Below are 21,904 nucleotides of genomic sequence, written 5' to 3'. Positions count from 1 at the left end.
GAACAATAGCAGATATACAAGCTCACAGCGCGGCACCGAGTGTAGATCTGCTATTTTTTTGAAAGTCATGAAAATGTGGGCAAATCTTTGAATATATGTATTTTTTAAAGCAAACATTTCTAACTCAAATTTTGCTTCATTATGGGGGGTCCCTGGAACTAAATATTTTGAGATGGGGGTCCGTGGCCAAATACATATCATTTTGGGGGTCCTTCACATGGGAGTCCTTCACATGAAAAGGTTTGAGCATCGCTGACATACATAGAAACATGGGTTTTTCAAAAAAACCTTAGAAGGATTTGAAATATTCAATTTTCACGATTTTTCTAAAATAGCAGATCTACAAGCTCTCAGCGTGGCACCAAGTGCCGCGCTGTGAGCTTGTATATCTGCTATTTTTCAATAGTTAAAGCACCCCTGGGGAAGGTAATCGCTCACGATAATCGTATCGTGGAGATTTGAAATGTATCATGAAATGATCCTCCGTCATGCACCGGGATCAATACACCTTTTATTTGCCAAGCTGCATCCGCTAACATTTAAACCCTCTATAATTGGTAAAAGGGACCTGAAATTGGGTCTTTTTTTTCTCACTTTACCAAATAACTTTGACAAAAAGTTTTCGATCTACAAGCTCACAACACATCGTGCTGCGAGCTTGTAGATCTGGCAATCTTTTGACAAATGTTGCGCCACCTGGACAATGGATGTTGGGGGCAGGCCTGGAATTTCGTCATTTTAGGGGCAAGGCCACTTGGCCTTTGGTGTTTATTTTTTTTTTAGGGCACAAAGGCCACATGCCAGGGCAGGAAGGCCATCAAATAAAACAAGATTTTAGTCCATTGTCAGAATTTGTTGAATTTAAGCAGGGTTAGGGATGATAACCTAATCTGCAGTGAAATGAATAAATGATGGTATTTACAATCTGATCCATGCTCAGCCCTGCACCAATCAAAGTCACTGGATTGGTTTAAAGATGGGGACTCTGGGGAGTTAAGATTACAGAATCTCAAAAAAGACACTGGTGTCTACATGACAAAAAAGAGACACCGGTGTCTACTGTCTACATATTGACAAGAAAGAGACACCAGTGTCTACTGTCTACATATTGACAAGAAAGAGACAGAGGAGAAAGAGAGTACAGTCAGGTTGGGCAAAGGGCATTAAGGCCACTGTGGCCTCAAGTCATGCCATTGGTTTGAGGGGCACAAGGCCAAGCTGAGGGGCACAAGGCCAAGCTGAGGGGCACAAGGCCAAGCTGAGGGGCAATGGCGGCCATGGCCTTCATGGCCTCCATGAAATTCCTGCCCTGGTTGGGGGTATATTTTGATTATCGCGATCATATCGTAAACCGCGATTCCTTTGGTCCCAATAATCGCGACATGACATTTTCATATCGTCCATCCTACTTCTATAACGACGCACACAAAAGGCAAGAGACAGCAAGGGTGGGCCTTTTTTATTTATTTTTTACTCCCCAACTCTTATTGTCAATTAATTGGTACAATTCATCAATGCTGATCCCAGCATTAAACCCTCTTTACCGGGGCCACATTGTTCTTATCTGTGAGCCATGGGCCCAGGGCCATCCATTCACCTTAATGGAGCCAGTAATCAGTGCCAATGACTATAGTCTCCCCCCTCAATCACACTTCTGCTATATAACCTGACCTGACAGTGTAGGGAAGGAATGGGGGGAGGGGGAGCTGCTTGGGCAAACACAGACAATGGTGATAGTTGGCTTAAGTCTAGCTGCTCAGTGGGAGTGGGACTGAGTTACTAAGGGGTCTTAATTCTTTTATACTTTAGCTATTGAACAATAGCAGATCTACAAGCTCGAGGACCCCCTTACAAGCTCAAGGGCCCGAGCTGTGAGCTTGTATATCTGCTATTTTTCCCGCATTTTACCGCGACGCGATGCGCGGGTACGGTTTACTTGGAAACGCACATGAGTTCTGGGAAAGCCCACCCACGCTGATCACAAGACGCTGATTCACGACGCTGATTCGCCGTACGGATTTTCGAACGAGGAAGGCCTCTTCAATGAGAGCGATTCTAGACCCCTGAATGGCCAAAACAAATTTTAAAGGGTGTGGCTAGCGATTCAGGGTCTGGAACTGGGCTAATTTTTCCATAGTTAAAGCACCAAAAAAATGTAAGTGAATCCTTGTACCCAGGGCCCAGAATTTGGTGTGACACCCCTGCTCACACACACACACACACACACACACACACACACACACACACACACACACACACACACACACACACACACCCCTTCTGATCTAAAATAGCATGGCGTCTGAGAGGAAAAGGCAAACAGAGAGAGCGAGAGAGAGAGAGAGAGAGAGAGAGAGAGAGAGAGAGAGAGAGAGTGAGAGAGAGAGAGAGAGAGAGAGAGAGAGAGAGAGTGAGAGAGAGAGAGAGAGAGAGAGAGAGACCCAGAAAGCTGAGGCAGCTCCTCCGGCGGCGGCCCCACCACCAACCACCCGCCACTCGGGGGGCTTGGTGTAGAGGAACCCAAGGGGATGGTCCGCAGAGAGAGAGAGAGAGAGAGAGAGAGAGAGAGAGAGAGAGAGAGAGAGAGAGAGAGAGAGAGAGAGAGAGAGAGAGAGGAGAGAGAGAGAGAGAGAGAGGCAGACCCCTCCTGGCTCCCGGCCCCCTCCCCAGGAGACACGGGGCTGCTGGGGGTGAGGACCACACATGCCTCTCTTCCATTTATCATCCTGTGAGGAGAGAGAGCAGCTCTCTACCCGGGAGACAATTAAGCGCTGCAACGAGACCCAGATATCAAAACCCCAGCGTGACTGGCTGGCTGGCTGTGGGAGGAGCTAGCCATTTAGCACCCAGTCTCATTACTATGCCACTAGGAGAGAGAGAGAGAGACAGAGAGAGAGAGAGAGAGAGAGAGAGAGAGAGAGAGAGGGAGAGAGAGGGAGACAGAGAGAGACAGAGAGAGTTGTGGTGTCATCGGAACATCTAAGAAGAGAGAAAGGAGGGGGGGGGGGGGGATAAATCAAATGTGTCACGGCGCGCCAGCCCGATGCTTCGTTACCCCTCGATCGAAAATGTGGTCGAGGCGCTGGGATTGTGCCATCAATTTGATCTTTGTTTTTATTGTCAACTTACACAATGTCCACAGATTGATCAGCTGCAGGGCAAAGCCAAGGCAAACGCAGACAAACTTAACCCATTTAGGGCCTAGAATTATTTCATGCTTAACTATTGAAAAATAGCAGATCTACAAGCTCGCAGCGCGGCACCGAGTGCTGCTATTTTTGAAAAATCATGAAAATGTTGGCACATTTTTCAATATATATTTTCAAAGCAAACTTTTCTAACTCAAATCTCTGCTTCTGGGGGGTCCCTGGAACAACATATTTTGAGATGGGGGTCCGCAGCCAAATAAATGTAATTTTGGGGATTTTGACATGAAAAGGTTTGAGAACCACTGATTTAGAAGAAGGATTTAGAAGTCGGGTCAAAGATATTCAAAGACTAGCACACATTTTCACTATTTTTCAAAAATAGCAGAACTACAAGCTCCCAGCGCTGCACTCGGTGCCGCGCTGTGAGCTTGTATATCTGCTATTTTTCAACAGTTAAAGCATAAAATAGTGGTTAAAGTGGTTAAACGCGACTCGGGCGCGTTCCCGGTGTTTGAGGGTTAAAACTACATTATGGCAATAATGAATCAGATCTTGCGACATGGGGGTCGATAGCGGAAAATCATTTTCAAACGGAGCCCCCCCCCCCCGTCCGTCCGTCTCCCACCCCACCTCCCACCCCGGGTGTTCATCTTTATCACTGTCAGGTGATATGCGGCTCTGTCTCGGCCCGGATGACACGCGGCATGGTAACGCTGTGGAGATGACACATGACCTTTACAGGCGCGTCTCGTGTTGTGGGGAAACGCGTCTTCGATGCAAATCATGCTCTGACTTGCGTGCATTGTGTGGTGGATTGAAGCCGCCCCTGATGGTGGCAACCACGAACATGACATGGATTTGAAAATCCAGACGTTGAAAGACTTCACCGTCGGCTGCCGGCAAACGCGGAAGATTAATGCTGCCAGTCTTTGACACCAGGCAGAGACAAAGCTAAGCAAAGACACCGTCCGTCTTCGGTGGAAAGCCACGCGCGGCAACATGAAGACACGAAAGCCATGGCCGACGGCAGCTGCTCCAAGGTCTACAAGGTAGAGTGTTGATTTTGACAGCAGATTTAGATTTTTTTTTGTCCTAGCCTTTTGAATAAAATGTAGTTTTACTCGTCATCCGACTTGTTTTTTTAGTCATCCGAAATGTTTTAGTTTTAGTCTTAGTCTTAGTTTTAGTCTTTATTCGCTAGAATTCATGAGCTTTTAGTCGACTAAAATGTACGTTGCAATGGCTGACTTGGTTGCATGCTGAAAATAGCAGATCTACAAGCTCACTACGCTTGTAGATCTGTTATTTCAGAACAACACCAGAGCACAACCAAACGTAAAAAGTACTCGTCTTTTAGTTCTCCTGGTTCTCTTCTCCACTAGTCCCTCCTTAACATTTTAGTCTAGTTTCTATTTGTTGACGAAATGGTCAATATATTTAGTCTTATTTTTAGTCATTAAAGCTTGTTTTGACCAAAACAAAAGCAATATGGGAAAAGAATCAGAGACAAATGGGCTTTTCTAAATCTGATGAAATGAGCCGGACGGACAGAGAGGGGAGTATGTTTGTACACACACAGACTTCCCTTTCTTCCCTGGTTCAGGGAAGTGGTTCAATTAACACTTTGTTGCAGAGCTATAGAGGTATGCGCGTGACATCATCATCTACTGAGTGGCAAAAAAAACAAATTTCTGGCCTTGACAGCCCACACATCCAAAGAGAAAAGTCCCTCTGATTGCATTAAACTATGTTAAACTCACTTTATGCATGCACATACCATCTATAGGACTTGCAACTAGGGGTGTAACGATACATTTAACAGTGATACGATACGCATCACGATACATGGTTAACAATACGATACATGGACGATATTGGTTCATTCATGGCAATATGATTCGATTCAATGATTTAAAATCGATATAGTAACTATTTAGCAAAGAAATTAAATCTGTGTAAAACGTGTAAAAAAATCTATTATTATGGAAGTAAACGCTGTGATTATCTAGCAAATACATGGACATAATATTTCAACACATATGGACGAACCCACCTCGACATGAACACAGAGATTACACACATTTATCCATAGACCAAGAGTAGCTATATGGAATGGAAAGGTAATTAGACCCCTATTTTTTCATTTTCCCTCTTAAAATTGTTAAATTCAAGGCACAAATACTTTGTTCCCACGCAATCAATTATTTACATTGCAAAACGATTCGATTTCCGATCACCGTATTTTAAAAACGATACCGATACGACACAAAGCCAAAACGGTACGACATTTTGCTTTTGCAAACGATATACAAAAAAATATTACTATTTACTGAGAACTAGGTCAACTCAAACATATTGAGTTGACCTAGTTCTCAGTAAATAGTACTCATAGCAATTTAAGTTGATCAACACATTTAATTTGACTAGATTCAAACTGAAACTAAAATTGCTGTTGCTAAGATTGGAACGATACAGATAAGATTAGCATGGTCGGGAGAATGAAACGATACAGATAAGATTAGCATGGTCGGGAGAATGAAACGATACAGATAAGATTGCATGGTCGGGAGAATGACCATGCTAATATTATCTGACATTAACATAAGAAGAGGTTGGTGTCAGGTTTTCTTCTCAGATGATTTGTTCCAAGTTTTGCAATATCAACATATAGATGCATAATTGAATATTAATATGCAATAACATTGATTATAATATAATCAGAATAGTTTAGAGAAGATCAGCATAATAATCTCAAGTTATCATGAGTTATTCTCTTCAGATCAGCAGAGGGAGGGAGCTCAACCCTAAGCTAGCAGCCTATAGTAGATCATTGCAAATTAAAATTGATTTTTCGATTCGGTTACTATATCGTTACACCCCTCCTTGCGACCACAGTGTAAGTGTGAAAAAAGATGAAAATAAAGAAATAAGGTGCTAACTTTTGCAGGCCTGTCCGTCGGGCCCAGGCTGTATCCGGCTCGACAGCGGCATGTCCTGGACTTGTAGCTGCCGCTGAGCAGGCAGACGTGCGAGCATCCCCCCGGCTTTCCCGTAGGCGTCCGTCTCGCATGCGTTGAGTCCTGACTGCAGACAGGAAGAACCAGGGAGAAAAGGAAAAAGACAAAAGGGCACCGGGGTTATCAAACGACAATATATACAGGGGCGTCACAAGGGGGGGGGAGGGGGGGGGGAAGTGGGGACTTGAGTTACTAGGGCCCAAGGTGGAGGGGACTTAATTATTTTATACTTTAGCTATTGAAAAAAAGCAGATCTACAAGCTCACAGCGCGGCACCGAGTGCCACGCTGCAAGCTTGTAGATCTGCTGTTTTGAAAATGTGAGAAAATATGTGCAAATCTTTGAATGCATGCATGAATTACTAAATATTCTGAGATGGGGGTCCGTGGACAAATACATATCATTTTGGGGGTTCTTCACATGAAAAAGTCTGAGTACCACTGATGTAGAAACATAGGTTTTTAAAAAAAACCTTAGAAGGATTTGAAATATTCAAAGACTTTCAAAGAATTTTCAAGATTTTTCAAAAATAGCAGATATACAAGCTCACAGCGCGGCACTCGGTGCCGCGCTGTGAGCTTGTATATCTGCTATTTTTCAATAGTTAAAGAAAGCACAAAATAATGCGTAATAATACATTCCCATTCGCGTTCCCATTCATGGGGGGCCCGCAGTAAATCCTTGTACCCAGGGCCCAGTCAATTTTGTGCGACACCCCTGACAATATAACATCCTCCTCCGCCAAACCTCGGCTATACAACAGTAGCTACAGTCACACAACACGGACCCCTCTCTCGTCATGTAAGATGGAGAATCGCCGGACTAGAGTTTGACACCCGCGCGTCACCCCCCCCCCCCCCACCCCCCCCAGCGCTTTAACCTCTACAGCGGGGAGTGTCACCGCACCTTTTGGCTGAGCCAGCTTGTGGTAAACACGGAGGCCCGCGGGGGAATTCCCCAGGCGGGCGGCCAGCGCCCTGGGCTCCGCCGTGGTGTTGAAACGCTGGATCTGCAGCAGCCCCACCGCCGCGTCGCCGCCGCCGCCGCCGCTCCCTTTGGAAGGGTCGGCGTGAGTGGCATAGAGGTGGTCCTCGAACACCGCCAATCCATAGATGTAAGACACCTGAGAGAGAGAGAGAGAGAGAGAGAGAGAGAGAGAGAGAGAGGTGAGAACAACAACTGTGATTCATCTCCCTCCCCGAAATCCTAAAATAAGTCAACAACACACTATGGAAGGAGGGTATAAAAAGAATACCGGCCTTTTTATCTTCATGTGACAAAGACATCACATGAAGGTGGGTGGGTAGTTGCAATGGTGTGGGCTTGCGTGCGCTTTATGTGCACACGCGCACAAGCACGTGTGTGCGTATGTGTAGGTGCGTGTGTGTGCGTGCGTGAGCAAGGGGGAGGGACTCTCTACATTTGGCTTCCCACACGGGGTCACAGTAGTGGGCCGAGCTCCATAGGGATTCCCATGGCCCTGACACCATAGCCCGGCACGCTACATTTAGCAAGCCCACACCCCCAGCATGCACGTGCACACACATGCATGCACACGCACGCACGCACGCGCGCGCGCACACACACACACACACACACACACACACACACACACACACACACACACACACACACACACACACACACACACACACACACACACACACACACACACACACACACACACACACACACACACGGCCGGGTGAGCTGTGTTCACAGGAAAGTATATATGCCTGTAATACAAAGCCCAGCGGGCCTCACCTCACCTCAACAACCAGAGGGGGCGCCGCCGAGGATGAAAGAAAGCGTCAGAAAAGCAGCCATTTTCGTCATAGTTCTAGTCGACAAAATCAACACCGGAGCGAGGTAGTTCCCGGACGGGACTATTATACAGTCAGTATTAAGTTGACATTCACTGGCTGAAGAGAGAAGCTGCTTTCCATTTTCTCCCATGGAGATGAAAAGCAGAGAAGCTCCTCTAACTGTCAGCAGAGGCCACGGGCGCGTCAAGCAGCCTTCATTATGCCAGGAACACCTGCTCCAAATGGCCCTTTCTTTCTTTTATTAGCAAGGTTGAATCACTAGTTCTAAAAGATGTTTGAAAGGTGGGGTGGCTTTTTAATCGTCCCTAATTAATGGCCGCAAAAGAGTGTGTGCGTGTGTGTGCCAGAGAGGAGAGAGAAAGAGAGAATAATGACTTGTCAGTTATTTTTGGTCAACACAGCCTCACACTATGACGTGGGCCAGGCACGTGCACACACAGACATGAAAGGGGGCTTGAGACTTGAGACTTTTAACAGTCTGTAAAAAAGTGCCCTCTCCAGACCAATGAATGCAGTTTTCACTATGGTGAAAGAAATGCAAATGCCCCCTCTTTCCATCTTTCCATGCCATACCTGAAGGCAGCATTCAAGAGAATTGCCTTGTCCAAACTCTCCTGAACTTCAATGCAGCATCTTATGCAGAGCCGTTTCTGGGCCCATGGGGGCCCTAAGCATGATTCTGCTATGGGGCCTTCCTACGGGCGCGAGCATAGCGAGCGCCCGCGAAAAAATAATAGGCCTAACATTTTTTATCGTTTTTTAATCCATTTTATAATGGAAATATATATATATATATAAAAGTATATATAAATGAATAAATAAAAAACGACAACAACAGGCAATGTATTTTTGCTATGTTTGATTTGTTCTTTTCTTATTTAAATAAAAAATGAAAACTTCCCCATAGGGGTGCTGGAACACCTGCAGCACCCCTAGTTCCCATGCTGTTCCCACGCTCCTGCACAGTGGCCACTGTGCCAAAACATTACATTCACTTTCTCTTTCAGCGGTGTGGAGATGCGCGGAAGCAAAGAAAGTCACCACAGTTTGATTTGATCATTGCTTTAGTCAATTATGAAGGGATTTGAAAAATTAAAACGTCTCCATATTGCTTGGGAAGCCCTTGCGATTCGCTAATCGCCGGGATTTCACATCGCGATTTCGGTTTGAAAACGATTAACCATGCAGCACTAGTTCTTTTCTGCTGAGGAGAGGGCGGTGGGGGGGGCCTTTTTGGTCGGCGGGGCCCTACGCAGAGTGCGTAGTCTGCGTATACGGCCTGCCGGCGCTGATCTTATGTTGAAAGAATTGCCCTCTCTGTGTAGAAATCCATGCTGTACACCACATCTCCAGTAACGGCGTGATTATACTTAGTTCAGTGTGGTATCAAGCACTGAAAATAGCTGACCTCCAAGCTCACAGCTATTTTCGATATTTTCACCAAAAGGCCCTTTTAGAAATTTGAGCCCCTGCCTCTCTAAAATTCTCTGCACGTCCCTGACGTGGGCTCCTTCACATTTAATAAATTGTGCATTCAAAAGATTAACCATTTTCTTTTTCAATGGAAACACATGCAAAAAAGAATTCAACAAACAATGAATGACTATAGGCCTTAAAACCATGCAGCCACGATCCACAATATACCCACAGTCATACTGTAAGAGGAGTTCAGGAATCTTCAAACGATTTTGCACAAATAAAATAAAAACGTGGCGAAGGTAGAACCAACACGGGCCGTTCTAAATCACGTGGGCCGTTCTAAAACCCTGAGGATACGATTGCAAATTGGCTATTTTCACTATTTTACTATGTTTTTCAGTGTCTTGCTCAAGGACACTTCAACACTAACTCTGGGGGAGGCCCAGGATCGAACTGGGAACCCTTCGGGAACCCCCCGTGTTAAAAGATGGTTTCTCTACCACTGATCTACTGCCACCCCAATAGTTGGAATAGTTGTCCGGCTATAATGCGCGGGACCGGGCCGGGTACGATCGAGCCTCACCTGGCTGCCCTGGCAGACGGTGTGTCGGTGCTTGCCGCTGTAGTCCACCACGTCGATGTAGTCCAGGTAGGCGTCGGCCCAGTACACCAGCTTCTTGAGCAGGTCCAGGGCCACGGCCGTGGGCTGCTCGGCCCGCTCCCACACCAGGCGCGTGCGGTTGGTGCCGTCCATGTTGCAGCGCTCCAGCTTGGCCACGCTGCCGCCGTAGTCCGTGAAGAACAGCATCCTGTGGAGCCATAACAAATACTAGTATTAACCGCTGGAACTCCCTATAGCATCCTGTGGAGCGATAACAAACACTGTATTAACCACTGGAACTCCCTATAGCATCCTATGGAGCCATAACAAACACTAGTATTAACCGCTGGAACTCCCTATAGCATCCTGTGGAGTCATAACAAACACTAGTATTAACCGCTGGAACTCCCTATAGCATCCTGTGGAGCGATAACAAACACTAGTATTAACATCTGGAACTCCCTATAGCATCCTGTGGAGCGATAACAAACACTAGTATTAACAGCTGGAACTCCCTATAGCATCCTATGGAGCCACTTGATGATGGAGAGGGCCACTATATTTTCTCCAGAGGGTCACACTGCATATACTGTACAGTCAAAAATAGCTAAAATAGCCGATCTACAACCTCAAAATCTTCTTTTTTTTTTTTTTTTTTTTTTTTGTGTGCTATTTTTTAAATGGAATCCTGAATTATGTTTTGCTATTTTTGAATTGGAATCCTGAAAGGTACAAATTTTATTTAATTTCAAATGCTTTGATATGTTACCTTGTCAGCTATAAATACAAACACATTGGACATAAAAAAGACTAGTCATTAAGACTGAAGTAAAAGTGGGTCATGTTTGCATGTTTGGAATTGTAACAGCTGAAATCAATGATATATCAGTAATCTGATATTAACCTGCAGGCCGCATTAAGTTAAGGCTGGGGCCGCATGTGGCCACCGGACCGCCAGTTGCCCATGTATGCCCTATAGCATCCTGTAGAGGACCCCCACACAGGAAGTAGGCCAATAAACAGGAAGTAGGTGTATAAGCAGTATTATCAAGCCCCCAGAACCACGGTAGAGCATTGAAGCAGCCGAAAGCCAATTTGCACACAGGACAGTTGCGTTTTTTTTTTCTTTCGTTTGCTGCATGAATAAAACGCATTGGATTTGGTGTGCAATGCTGTGCGGAATCGGCGCTGCGGATCCCAAAAGGAGTCATAAAAGGAGTGATGAGTTTTTTACCGCATGCGACAAGACGCACAAATCGAACTGGGTTCGATCGAGAAAAAAACGCACGGCCGCAGCCACTCGTCGCACGGCCAATTCGGATCCGGTGTGCATGAGGTCGTAGAGAATCATTGTTTTCTTTTTAAAAAGTTAAATTGTCCGTTTTATCCGTACGGATAAACGCGCCTGTGTGCAAAGGGCTTTAGCCTAGCGGTCAATGCGAATGCTAACTGCTAAGGCTACTGTTTACCCTAGTGCGCCTGCTCAGTGCCTCAGCCAATCAAAACTTTGGCCTATAGACGCAGGCCAACCAATCAGCGTGCAATGTACAGTTACTTCCGGCGGTCTTTCGGGTGCTTCAAACACCACTGAGCAACTTACGTTGAAATGAATAGCTGTGGGCGGGGCTGTCCGCTGTCAAGTTTTGTCAGACCACAGAATAATATGTTATCCACCTGTTTCCGCAAGACTTTACTGTAGCATTATCTGCAGGACACTTCCGGTTAGCAGCAGACATACAAGCTCACGTCGCATCGCAGATGCAACCGCTGTGAGCTTGTAGATCACACTCGGCTGCGACGCCGGAAATGCCGTTCGCCTTCTGCGCAATGCACGATGGGATGTTGGAAAGTTGTGGATAGACCAGGGGCATAGTTCCGCCGATTTAAAACTAATCCAATACGGAACTAAAACTTCCTATGTTTGGCCGCTAGTTGTGCTGTTTACCCCCCGCGAGGTACCAAAAAGAATGTGTCTACATTGGACCCCATTCGTTTTCCCCTTTGATTTTCTAACCTTAATAAACGTTGTCATAAATACTTTATGGTTCCTGTCGCTAGTGAAAAACTCCCTTTCAATTACCACAATATGCTTTTTGTGCAAATTTGGTCCCATTTATGTTAAAATTGATGATAAAGTTGCGGGGGGCGTGGCCAACTAAACTGATAGCAGCCGGCTGTGTTCTTCTTCGTGTGCTTTATTTCGGGAGGCTCCGACCACATTCTCCCATGTATCCCTGCGGTTGCATGTGACGAGCCAATAGCATGCCTTGTGATTCCTGGGGTACCATTAAAACAATGATGGCGACAACCCATACAAGGGACAAAAAAACATAATTTTCGCAGCATAGAAACCAATGGCTTCACATCGTCCATATTTTTTTACAGTCTATGGGATAGACCAGCCAGTCAATTCAAATATGCCCAGCCCTAATACTGCAGTTCCTTCTAGGAAAGCTTAGATTTACAGTCCGCGTATAGCAACGGGACGGAGAGCCCTGGCAGCTATACTGTATATATAACGAGCTCCATCCAGAAGCCTGTGCATTAAATCTGTGAGAGTCAAGTCAGGAGAGGGATGGGACGACCTATGACCCCTTGGTACAGGCTCTGTTGAGAGAAAAAAAAAACAGTCGTCGTCAGCGAGAAAGCGAGCCCGCCCCGTGCTCCCCAAACAGGTGCACCGAGGTGGTCCAGCAGGCATACAAATGATGTCTACGTGCTGAGGCTGGGCTTATGCATGCCGGACGAGGCACCAAGGTTCCATGTTGCATTGGACACTGGGAAACAACAGCACGGGTGGAATTGATCGGGTGTGTGGGTGTGGGTGTGGGTGTGGGTGCGTGTGCGAGAGAGTGCGTACATGTTTGCATTACCATACACAATGTTCTGGTCCTTAAAATACAAAAGATTGTTAGTTTTAGTCAGAGAGCCACAGGCCCAACATTTGAGAGGATCTGCGAGGTCATGACGTACTTTTTATTTTAGTTTTTTTCAATTCATTTGGTCATTAACTCTTTTACCGCTTTGGACGTTTCCGTTCGCCCCATTTTTCACGGCGGCGCGATGCCAATAGTACGTTCTTTGGCTCGTTCTTTTGTACCTTGTTTTGATGTCTGTAAACTGATGAGGGGTCGCGCGGGTGTGTACCGTTAACACATCTCCCGTCAAAGTGCTTTCAAAAATCCACTGGACGTTAGCATCAATGGAGTAACAAAACACTTCCTTGTTATTTTCTCTGGGTCTACACACTAAAAACTCATGGGTCATTTCTTGACCCAAATCATGGGTCATTTGTGTTAGGTCAAATTTCGGGGTAATTTCTCAGAGCCACAACCCTTCCTTGAGTTATTGGGATATTATTTTGACCCAATTCCAGGGTTGTTCGAGTTAGGTCATATTTATCTGGGGGTGACCCGTTTTTGGGGTTAGTGGTAACCCATATACTTGGGTCAGTGGTCTAGCTTTGGGCCAATCAGGGGACAGGCACCATGAACCTGTTTGCAAAGCATGCTGGGAAAAGCATTTGTCTAGGTTTCCAGAGACATTTTCTAAGCTGTTGGGAGCTAACAATGCTAAATATGGCATATCCATGTGTCTGTCTCGGCAAGCTGACTGTCATATGTCTGAATTTGATTTGTCAGTATTTGAGCCTAAACCCTAACAGTAAGTGCTTGGCTGCTAGCTTAGGGTTGAGCTCCCTCCCCCAGTTGGTCTGAAAGAGAAGAACTCATGGTAATTTTCAGATTATTTGGTTCATCTTCTCTAAACTATTCTGATAATAGTATTATCAACGTTGTTGCATATATATTTAATTATGCACTTTTATGTTGATTTTACTAAACTTTCGAAAGATATTTTGTGATAAGAAACCCTGAAACATTTCTGATTTTATGTTAATGTCAGATAATAATGGCATTGTCATTCTCCAGACCATGCATATGTAGGTTGTATTCATTTAGCCCACTCAACCCAAAACCTGGGTCATATTGACTACAATCTTGGGTCATTTTAAACAAATAATTTGGTTATTTATTTGACCCAAATTATGGGTCAACATTCATAACCAAATTTCTTGCGTTAAAATAACCAAACCTGGCATTGGTCCCTATTTGACCCATGAGTTGGATCAAAATTAACCCAAGTTGAGTTGTTTTTGACCCAGCAGTTTTTAGAGTGTATTGCTATGTAGCGATTTAGTGGTCTTGATGGACGGCAGCCGGCCGCGGCCATTTCACATTAATTCTTGCATGAGGCTGCCCTCTACTGCCCGTATGACCAAAGTACCTCAGTTTGAGGAAAAGAAAAAAAAAACGAATAGATCTTTGTCTATAACCTCGCAAAGGTAAGGTGCTTTTGCTGGCACATGACCCAATACATAAATAATAACATCTGGCAGTAAAACTGTTAAGGTACACAGAATGAGAAGCCTGCTCTGCCGGAAACATCGCGGAAAAAAAAGAGTTATGGCCATTTGTATTTTCACTGTCCCTTTGACTTCACTATACAGTAAAAGAATACGTGTGCGTGTGCGTGCCTGTGCGCATGTGCTTATGTGCATGTGCGTATGTATGTGTGTGTTCCCAAGAGCGTAACGATCAAGCTGACAGCTGGACTTTGTGGACTCGTTAACGCTGCCAATCAATACGAGCTCTGATTGGACAGTCCAAGGATTTCATATTGTTGTGCTTTAATTGTGTTCCTGCATCCTACACCTGAGTGTCCAGAGATTAGAGAGAGAGAGAGAGAGAGAGAGAGAGAGAGGAGAGAGAGAGAGAGAGAGGTTACACTACAGCAGAGAGAGAGGGTTCAAGCCAGTGTTGCCATGTCTGCTTATTATCATTTAAGCATTCCCAATAGCTCCAGCAGTCGAACACAATAACTAGTCCAGCTCATACTTTAGTGTCTTATAGGTGCTACAAGCTACAACCAGAAGTGACACTCACACCTATTTGGCACAAGTCTGCATTACATTATACGATGGCAACTGGTGCGTTCCAGTTCGTGGTGGACTTGTGAGCTTGTAGATCGGCTATTTCCACAATCAATGTTCTTTTTTTTACGTATTAAGTTGTCAAATATGTCAGTAATTTCTTTGTTGCGACCGTCAGTTACTATGAAAAGCTCCACCGGCTAGCTGTCTGTCCGTCCGTCTGTCCGTCCGCCTGTCCATCACGTCACGTCACACTTTTGGCCCTACTCTAATCTCCGCCACCGTTGCCCCTATCCATGCCAAACTTTGCACACACACACACACACACACTCCTTGGCTGGCAAACCACAACCTCCGCCCCTGATTTCTCACATGCCCCTCTTCTGGCGCCCCCATGAGGTTAAATGCCACCTGACGGTCACTTATCTCCCGATTAGGGAGTCTTACTGGTATAGGCCTATTTAGGTTATGTGTCCTATCTGCCCATGCTGTGCAACTTCAAAGCAAGCCAAACATAAATGCAATTGTCAACAACAAAAACACAATTAAATCTAAATTATTTGAGTGACAATTAATCGTCAGGTAAAATGACAGCCCTAGTTGCAAGCCTGAGTAATTGCATTGCTGAGAGGAGCCTTCACGGCAGCCTCTTCACGTTGAAACCACCTGCCTTATTCATAGAATACTGCCAGACTGGAAGGGTTGCGTCAGGTGAATAATTTAAAATTGTTCTTATCGTTCCTATTTTATTTTATTTTTTTCACATGCTTTTTATACAGTCATATGTGTTGAAGTTGAAGCTTTTCAAATGTCATGATGTGGCTTAAAGGACAACTTTAGTTTTTTACAACAAGGGTTCATATTTTAGATTGTAATTAAAGAATATAAAAGATGAGTGTTAAATTGATTTCATTTACTTCTTTCTATTGTTTTAGAGATTCTTATTTCAGTGGTTGGGGGCATGCGTACAAGTGGCTAAATATGTAATTTTACACAGAACAAGCCCATTCCCAAGATGCAACGCAACCTTTCATGGTTGGATGTGACTTATGGGGGCTAGAAGTGTTACTGTAAATAGCAATAAAGAAACTGCTGGCTTATTGTGTCTAAAAATACATATTTTGCCACTTGTACGCATGCCCCCATGCGTACGCATGCCCCACATTTTAGCACGGTAAACGTGATAAAACAATAGAACGAAGCAAATGAAAACATCTTAAAGTTGTACTATGTAACTTTTTTTATAAAACAAATCTTAAAATTCTCCTAACTATTAAATCACAAAAGTTTTAGAAGATCCGCGCCGTGAATTTCAGCCTGTAAAGCCTTCTCTATATATGTAAACTGTGATCCTTGCCGGGGACCGGATCTCGCGCCAAAATTGCGTCATCACACTACCGGCCAATCACAGCGAGGGTTATACAACTGCCGGCCAATCACAGCGCATCTTGAAGTGGGGTCGCTATGGCTGCCATATTTGTTGTCACCCGTTTGTACCATCCCGTCTCTAGGTAATTTCGCCTACCAGGCAGGGTGAAGGAGTCCGTATCTCTGGAATTACTGAACGCACAGGAACAAGGGACCCCTCTAAAGATAGATCTCAGCGAGGTGGAGGCAGACGCGGGGGTCTGAAGGTACGAAAAACGTCCGAAAGACGCGGACGCGACCGCGGTTTGCTATAGGGCTAATGACCACTAGTTGGGCATCTTACACAGTATAGCTTTAACACTCACTTTTTCTTTTCTCTAATTACAATGTTTTGTTTTCACTCCATTGCCTCGCGGCTAACAGACCTCTCTCTCTCAACCTCCCCCCCCCCCCTCTCTCTCTCTCTCTCCCTCTCTCTCTCCCCTCGCACAAACAGCTGTAGCCATGTCTCACCAATTAGAGGCAACAAGAGGAGAAAGCCTTGAAACGGCTCCGTGTTACAAAAGATATCGCCGCCTACAAAAGATATCGCACAAACAACAACATTCTCAAAGTGAAAGCCTTAAACGAATGGATTGTTGTATCCATTGTTATCTATAGGGCAGAGTTAACACAAATGAAGTTGAAATAGTTTGTATTTTTTCACCCCTTCTGGGATTGATCGATCTAGCAGAGCGCACTTCTATTGGATTTTCTGAAAAGCGTGTCTGGATTGTTCAACTATTACACTACACTGAATGGAATGCCCCAATCTAATAGAAGTGATAACAATTTGACCGCAGTCAAACAACCCTGAACTCAATCGAACTCGCTTCCATAAATCTCTTCTTTTTTTTCTTTTTTTTTGTAAAAAAAAAGATTGGGTTGTGTGTCAAACAGGTAAAAGTTTTGTAACAAGGAGAGACAGACAGACAGAGAGAGAGAGAGAGGGAGAAAGCGGGGAGAGGGAGAAACAGAGAGAGGGAGGGCGAGAGAGAGCGAGAGCCAGAGGGCTGGCGAGAGAGAGAGAGAGAGAGAAAGAGAGGAGAGAGAGAGAGAGAGAGAGAGAGAGGGAGAGAGAGAGAGATAGTGAGTGAGTGAGAGATAGAGGAGGAGAATGAGAACGAGAGCATCTTCTGACAACAATAAAAAGCCAGCACTGCAAACAGAACAGTACTCTGTAAACACAGTCCTTCATGCTGTTTGTTTGTGTGTGTGTGCGTGTGTGCGCGTGCGCGCGTGCGTGTGTGTGTGTGTGTTGCTGCATCTCCGACCTCCCAATTTCTTTTGTTCTCACTCCATTGCCTCGCGGCTAACAGACCTCTCTCTCTCAACCTCCCCCCCCCCCTCTCTCTCTCCCTCTCTCTCTCTCTCCCCTCGCACAAACAGCTGTAGCCATGTCTCACCAATTAGAGGCAACAAGAGGAGAAAGCCTTGAAACGGCTCCGTGTTACAACAACCCATCCAGTGTTAGCTAGCCGCCAGCGTCCTCCAGCAGCACACTCCCACCAGCCTCCCTGCGGGACGCAGGCTTCACACCCTCCCCACGCAAACCACCGCCGCGGTGCTGCTTTGCGTGGGGAGAGTGTGCAGCCCCAAGTCCCGTAGGGCGCCAGGCGTGAATTATTGCTACTATTCAAACAACCCACTACTTTTTCTTCTTGTCAGGGGAACACGCTTTTGTGTAGTATATTATGTGTTCAAAGAAAACCTGTGTAACATTTATTATTATTATTTTTTTCCTGGAGATAAGAATCTTTACAGACGTTTCCGCTAAACATAAAACGTAGCCTTTCAGCGTTGCTATGCAGACGATGTCCGAATATACCCGTCTCTTAGTGCAGTTAACCCTGCAAGACCCGAATTAATTTCTACTGTCCAAAAAAAAAAAAAGCAAAAAAAAATCAGATGCTGTTGTAGGAGTCCTAATCACAGGAAAATGTAATGTTAAAAAATGTATAATGTTTTTGTAAGGTTTTATAGCCATAAATCATAAATCATGCTCTAATTTGCATTTTGGGGATATTTCTCACAATAATAACATATGTACATGTTCTAGACATTCTAATGATCACGAAAAAATATATTACAGGCATTTTACTTATGTTTTAGTGAGGAATAGCTTCAGTTAAAAAGTGAGATGTTCACCTTCTCTGGGAGGTGTGAATGTCACTCTCTGTGGGGGGTATTTATATACAAATATTGTGGCCAATGGCATTGTAATACTAAACAATAGGATTTAATGGTGATGTTAATGTGAAAAAAGAACAGGAAAACTAACTATAACATTTTTTTTTTAAATGATTTAAAAAATGTTGCCAAAAAGCAACGCTGGGCCTTGCAGGGTTAATGCCAATTACGACCCATTTCAGCTGTTACTCCGCTTAAATACGTCGAAACCCGGTTTAGAAACACACTTTCGAAACCTCAGTGAAAGAAAAGCGGAATTCTTTTTTGGCCATCCACCCATCAACAGCCTGGGTCCACCCATCAACAGCCTGGGTCCACCCATCAACAGCCTGGGTACTATCAACTCTTGATGTCGTATAGCACCTTTTGCTCCCCATTAGCTCTGTCATTAAAACTAGTTTCTTTCAATTAAGACTCCTGGCCATGGCCCTATCTCCCCCCTAAACACATTTTAGATTTTATTTCAGATGGATATCCATGCCTTCATATCCTGTAGACTTGATTATATTAAATTAATTCTTTGTATGCCGATATATTGAGCGGTCTTCACACAACACGGCCATACATATAACTCCAGTCTTAGCTGCACTTTCATTGGCCAGTGTGTGTGTGTGTGTGTGTGTGTGTGTGTGTGTGTGTGTGTGTGTGTGTGTGTGTGTCTCTCTCTCACGGTTAAGACAGATAACATGATATGTAGAATTCACCTGCCAATACCGCGTGATTATGGATCCCACTGGGAAAGATGGATAACCACGCCCCAGACTCATTTTTGAAGCTTGTGATTGGCTGAACCGGACGTAGGGAGCGCTCCGTTGTAGTCACTTGGATCGCGCGAGGTGCACCAAACCCCAATTATCATGGCGTTTATCGTGCGCTTGCCCAGGCCTTACGGCCTGGGCATAAATAGAACGATTACATTCACCACGGCTTCGTAACTCGCGCCTGCGGCGCTCGGGCGTGAAGAGCAGGACCAAGGTCCGCTGGCCTTCGCGCCGCTTGCAATGTCGTGGACAATAACTGAAAACGAGCGCTCTATGCCGTTTCCATCCATCTTTCCCAGTGGGATCCATAATCAGACGCCAATACCACTGGAAACTAAGGCTGGGCGATATTAGGAAAACCTTTGATATTCGATAACGTTGTTGAATACCTCAGTATCGATATTACTCACAATATTAGTAAAAACAATTGCAATATATCGTTTTTAATGTTGTTCTGCTTTAGTTCCACTGCATGCCTAACCCAGATAATGAATAGCAAATTACTGCATGCACATTGCACAGTACACATAGAATAAAGACATTAAATGCCTTATTTCTATTTTCCAATTTCTTTTATTGAAATAACCACACCTGGTTACAAATGGACTGCTTTTGTGCATGCGCTACGTGCATGCATAGTGTGTCTGTTAATTAATTTTACACATACACCAATACCTCATTTCAAGCCATCTTCGTCGATATACACCTTGCATGTTGATACCTCCATACCGACATGTTCGATATATTGCCCAGTCTTACTGGAAACTACAGTAAACATATTTGTTTTGGCATGAATCATAAGCTGGCTTCTAGGATACAACCCACACTGTGTAACTGTTACAACAATCCGGTGAAATTGTATTTTCTTCTTTTTCTTCTTCTTCTTCTTCTTCTTCTAGGGAGCCAGAACCTTGCTCTTGATGTCAAAAACACATCACAAATATCCGTGCCTTTATGATTAATGCAACAACACATTGTTTTGTGTACAGGTAACCCAACTGAATGTTCAAGAAGAGGAGAGCATAAGTCAGAAACATTCCACCACTCCAGTGGAATGCCAAAGCAAAATGGAATGCTATCTAGCCCCAAAAAGAAAATATACATTGGCAGAATACCTGAGCACGATAAACGGCCCAAAACATATAGGAAAGCCTTGACTATAGGTACAGACTCCCAGCCTTGCAATAGAGAAAGGCCGCCACAGACAGACTCCGCTCCCAAGGGAACACAGATCATGCACCCACTGCACACAAGATGTGTTGGTAACAGAGCTACACTTTCTAACCACCTGCCCAGTGCTCACTATACCAAGACATCAGAGACACATACTTCCTACAGATCACACACACCCAAAGTGAGTTTGAAATAGCGTTCTCAAATTCTGCCCGAACCCGACCCGGTATTTGTAGGGTAGGGCCTAAAATGTATGCTAATTAGTTGGGCCGGGTAGGGCCTCGGGCCGGCCCAGTTAGGGCCCAGTTTGGACTGGGCATTAATTTTCAGGCCCGTTGAGATCCCAAGTTTGAAAACATGATCAACGACAAAAAACTCCCTCACCTACTGGGAGAAATACAACAATGTGCGAAAACAGCAGCAAGATTTGTGAACTGTAGTGATAAACTTGTGATAAAAGAAGGCTAGCGTTGATTAGAATACAACCACCCTAAGGACTACAAACCACTGAGTGACCTCTACACCTACTGCACATATAAACAGAGCTGCTACCTTAAATTGCATTTTAAATCTGAGGCTTTTTTTGTATACTATTTAAATCGTTTTGAGAAAAAAAAAGAAATACTGCTATTTGTTCCAAATCGGAAAAAAGAAGCTATATCCATAGATACTGTAATAAAAAAAAAAAGAAAAAAGAAAAAAAAAAAAACCTTAAGGGACGGGTGAATGTGTTTTTTCTTTTCTTTGTTCTTAATGCATTGCCGAAACTAAGAACAAATCGGGAAAGATCGGGATCGGATCTGGAGCGAAAATATGTGATCGGTATCGGAAGCAAAAACATGTGATCGGGACATCCCTAATAGCAGCCGTTGATATAAACAAATGAAATTAGAATCCTGAAAAGTAACAGTTTTGGACATAATGAGGTTAATTCCACCCCAACATTATCCTAAAATCTCCAACAGAACATCAAGGTAGAAGTGTGCTAGCCTGGCTTGGCCAGACAATATACTAATGCAGCTAACTAACTGCAGTATAGTAGACTGGAGAGAGATGTGCTCACATAAGGCATGCTACGAGAGAGACAAAGTCCGCCTTAGTTTGTAACTAGCCAATCAGGGGCTACTCACGAATCTGGAGACGCAAATTTAAAGAGCTAGCAAACGAAAACTAGACCATCCCCACCTTCTTTTAACATGGGTGGATTGTTTAGCTGTGCTAGGCTAGAAGTGTGCATCCTCAATGACGACCAGGCCAGAGACAGCATCCATCCCCAGTGTTCTCCTCCATCTCTATGAGGTTAACATTGGCCTGGTCTTCAGGGAGCCAGACAGACCTGACACCATTTAACTCACAGGACGGAGAGGCCAGATGCTTCCACACTTATGATGTTTGCCCTGCAGACGCTCTCCCTGGCTGCTCTGCTGTATG

General features: G+C 44.6%; 1 protein-coding gene across 1 annotated transcript in view; it reads right to left on the bottom strand.

Moving 5' to 3' along the window:
* LOC308308144 (low-density lipoprotein receptor-related protein 1B-like) overlaps positions 1–21,904 on the bottom strand; it is a gene marked incomplete at both ends in the record, with an annotated part of 592,679 nt that overhangs the window by 405,759 nt on the left and 165,016 nt on the right. Inside the window, 5 exon segments of the mRNA XM_080753509.1 lie at positions 6,089–6,109; positions 6,112–6,190; positions 6,192–6,233; positions 7,068–7,289; positions 9,995–10,220. Of these exon segments, the coding sequence (XP_080609635.1) occupies positions 6,089–6,109; positions 6,112–6,190; positions 6,192–6,233; positions 7,068–7,289; positions 9,995–10,220 (590 nt within the window).

The sequence above is a fragment of the Nannobrachium achirus genome, assembly GCF_963921795.1.
Source record: "Nannobrachium achirus genome assembly, chromosome: 22".
Lineage (NCBI taxonomy): Eukaryota > Metazoa > Chordata > Actinopteri > Myctophiformes > Myctophidae > Nannobrachium > Nannobrachium achirus.
This window is presented reverse-complemented; position numbering and strand designations above follow the sequence as displayed.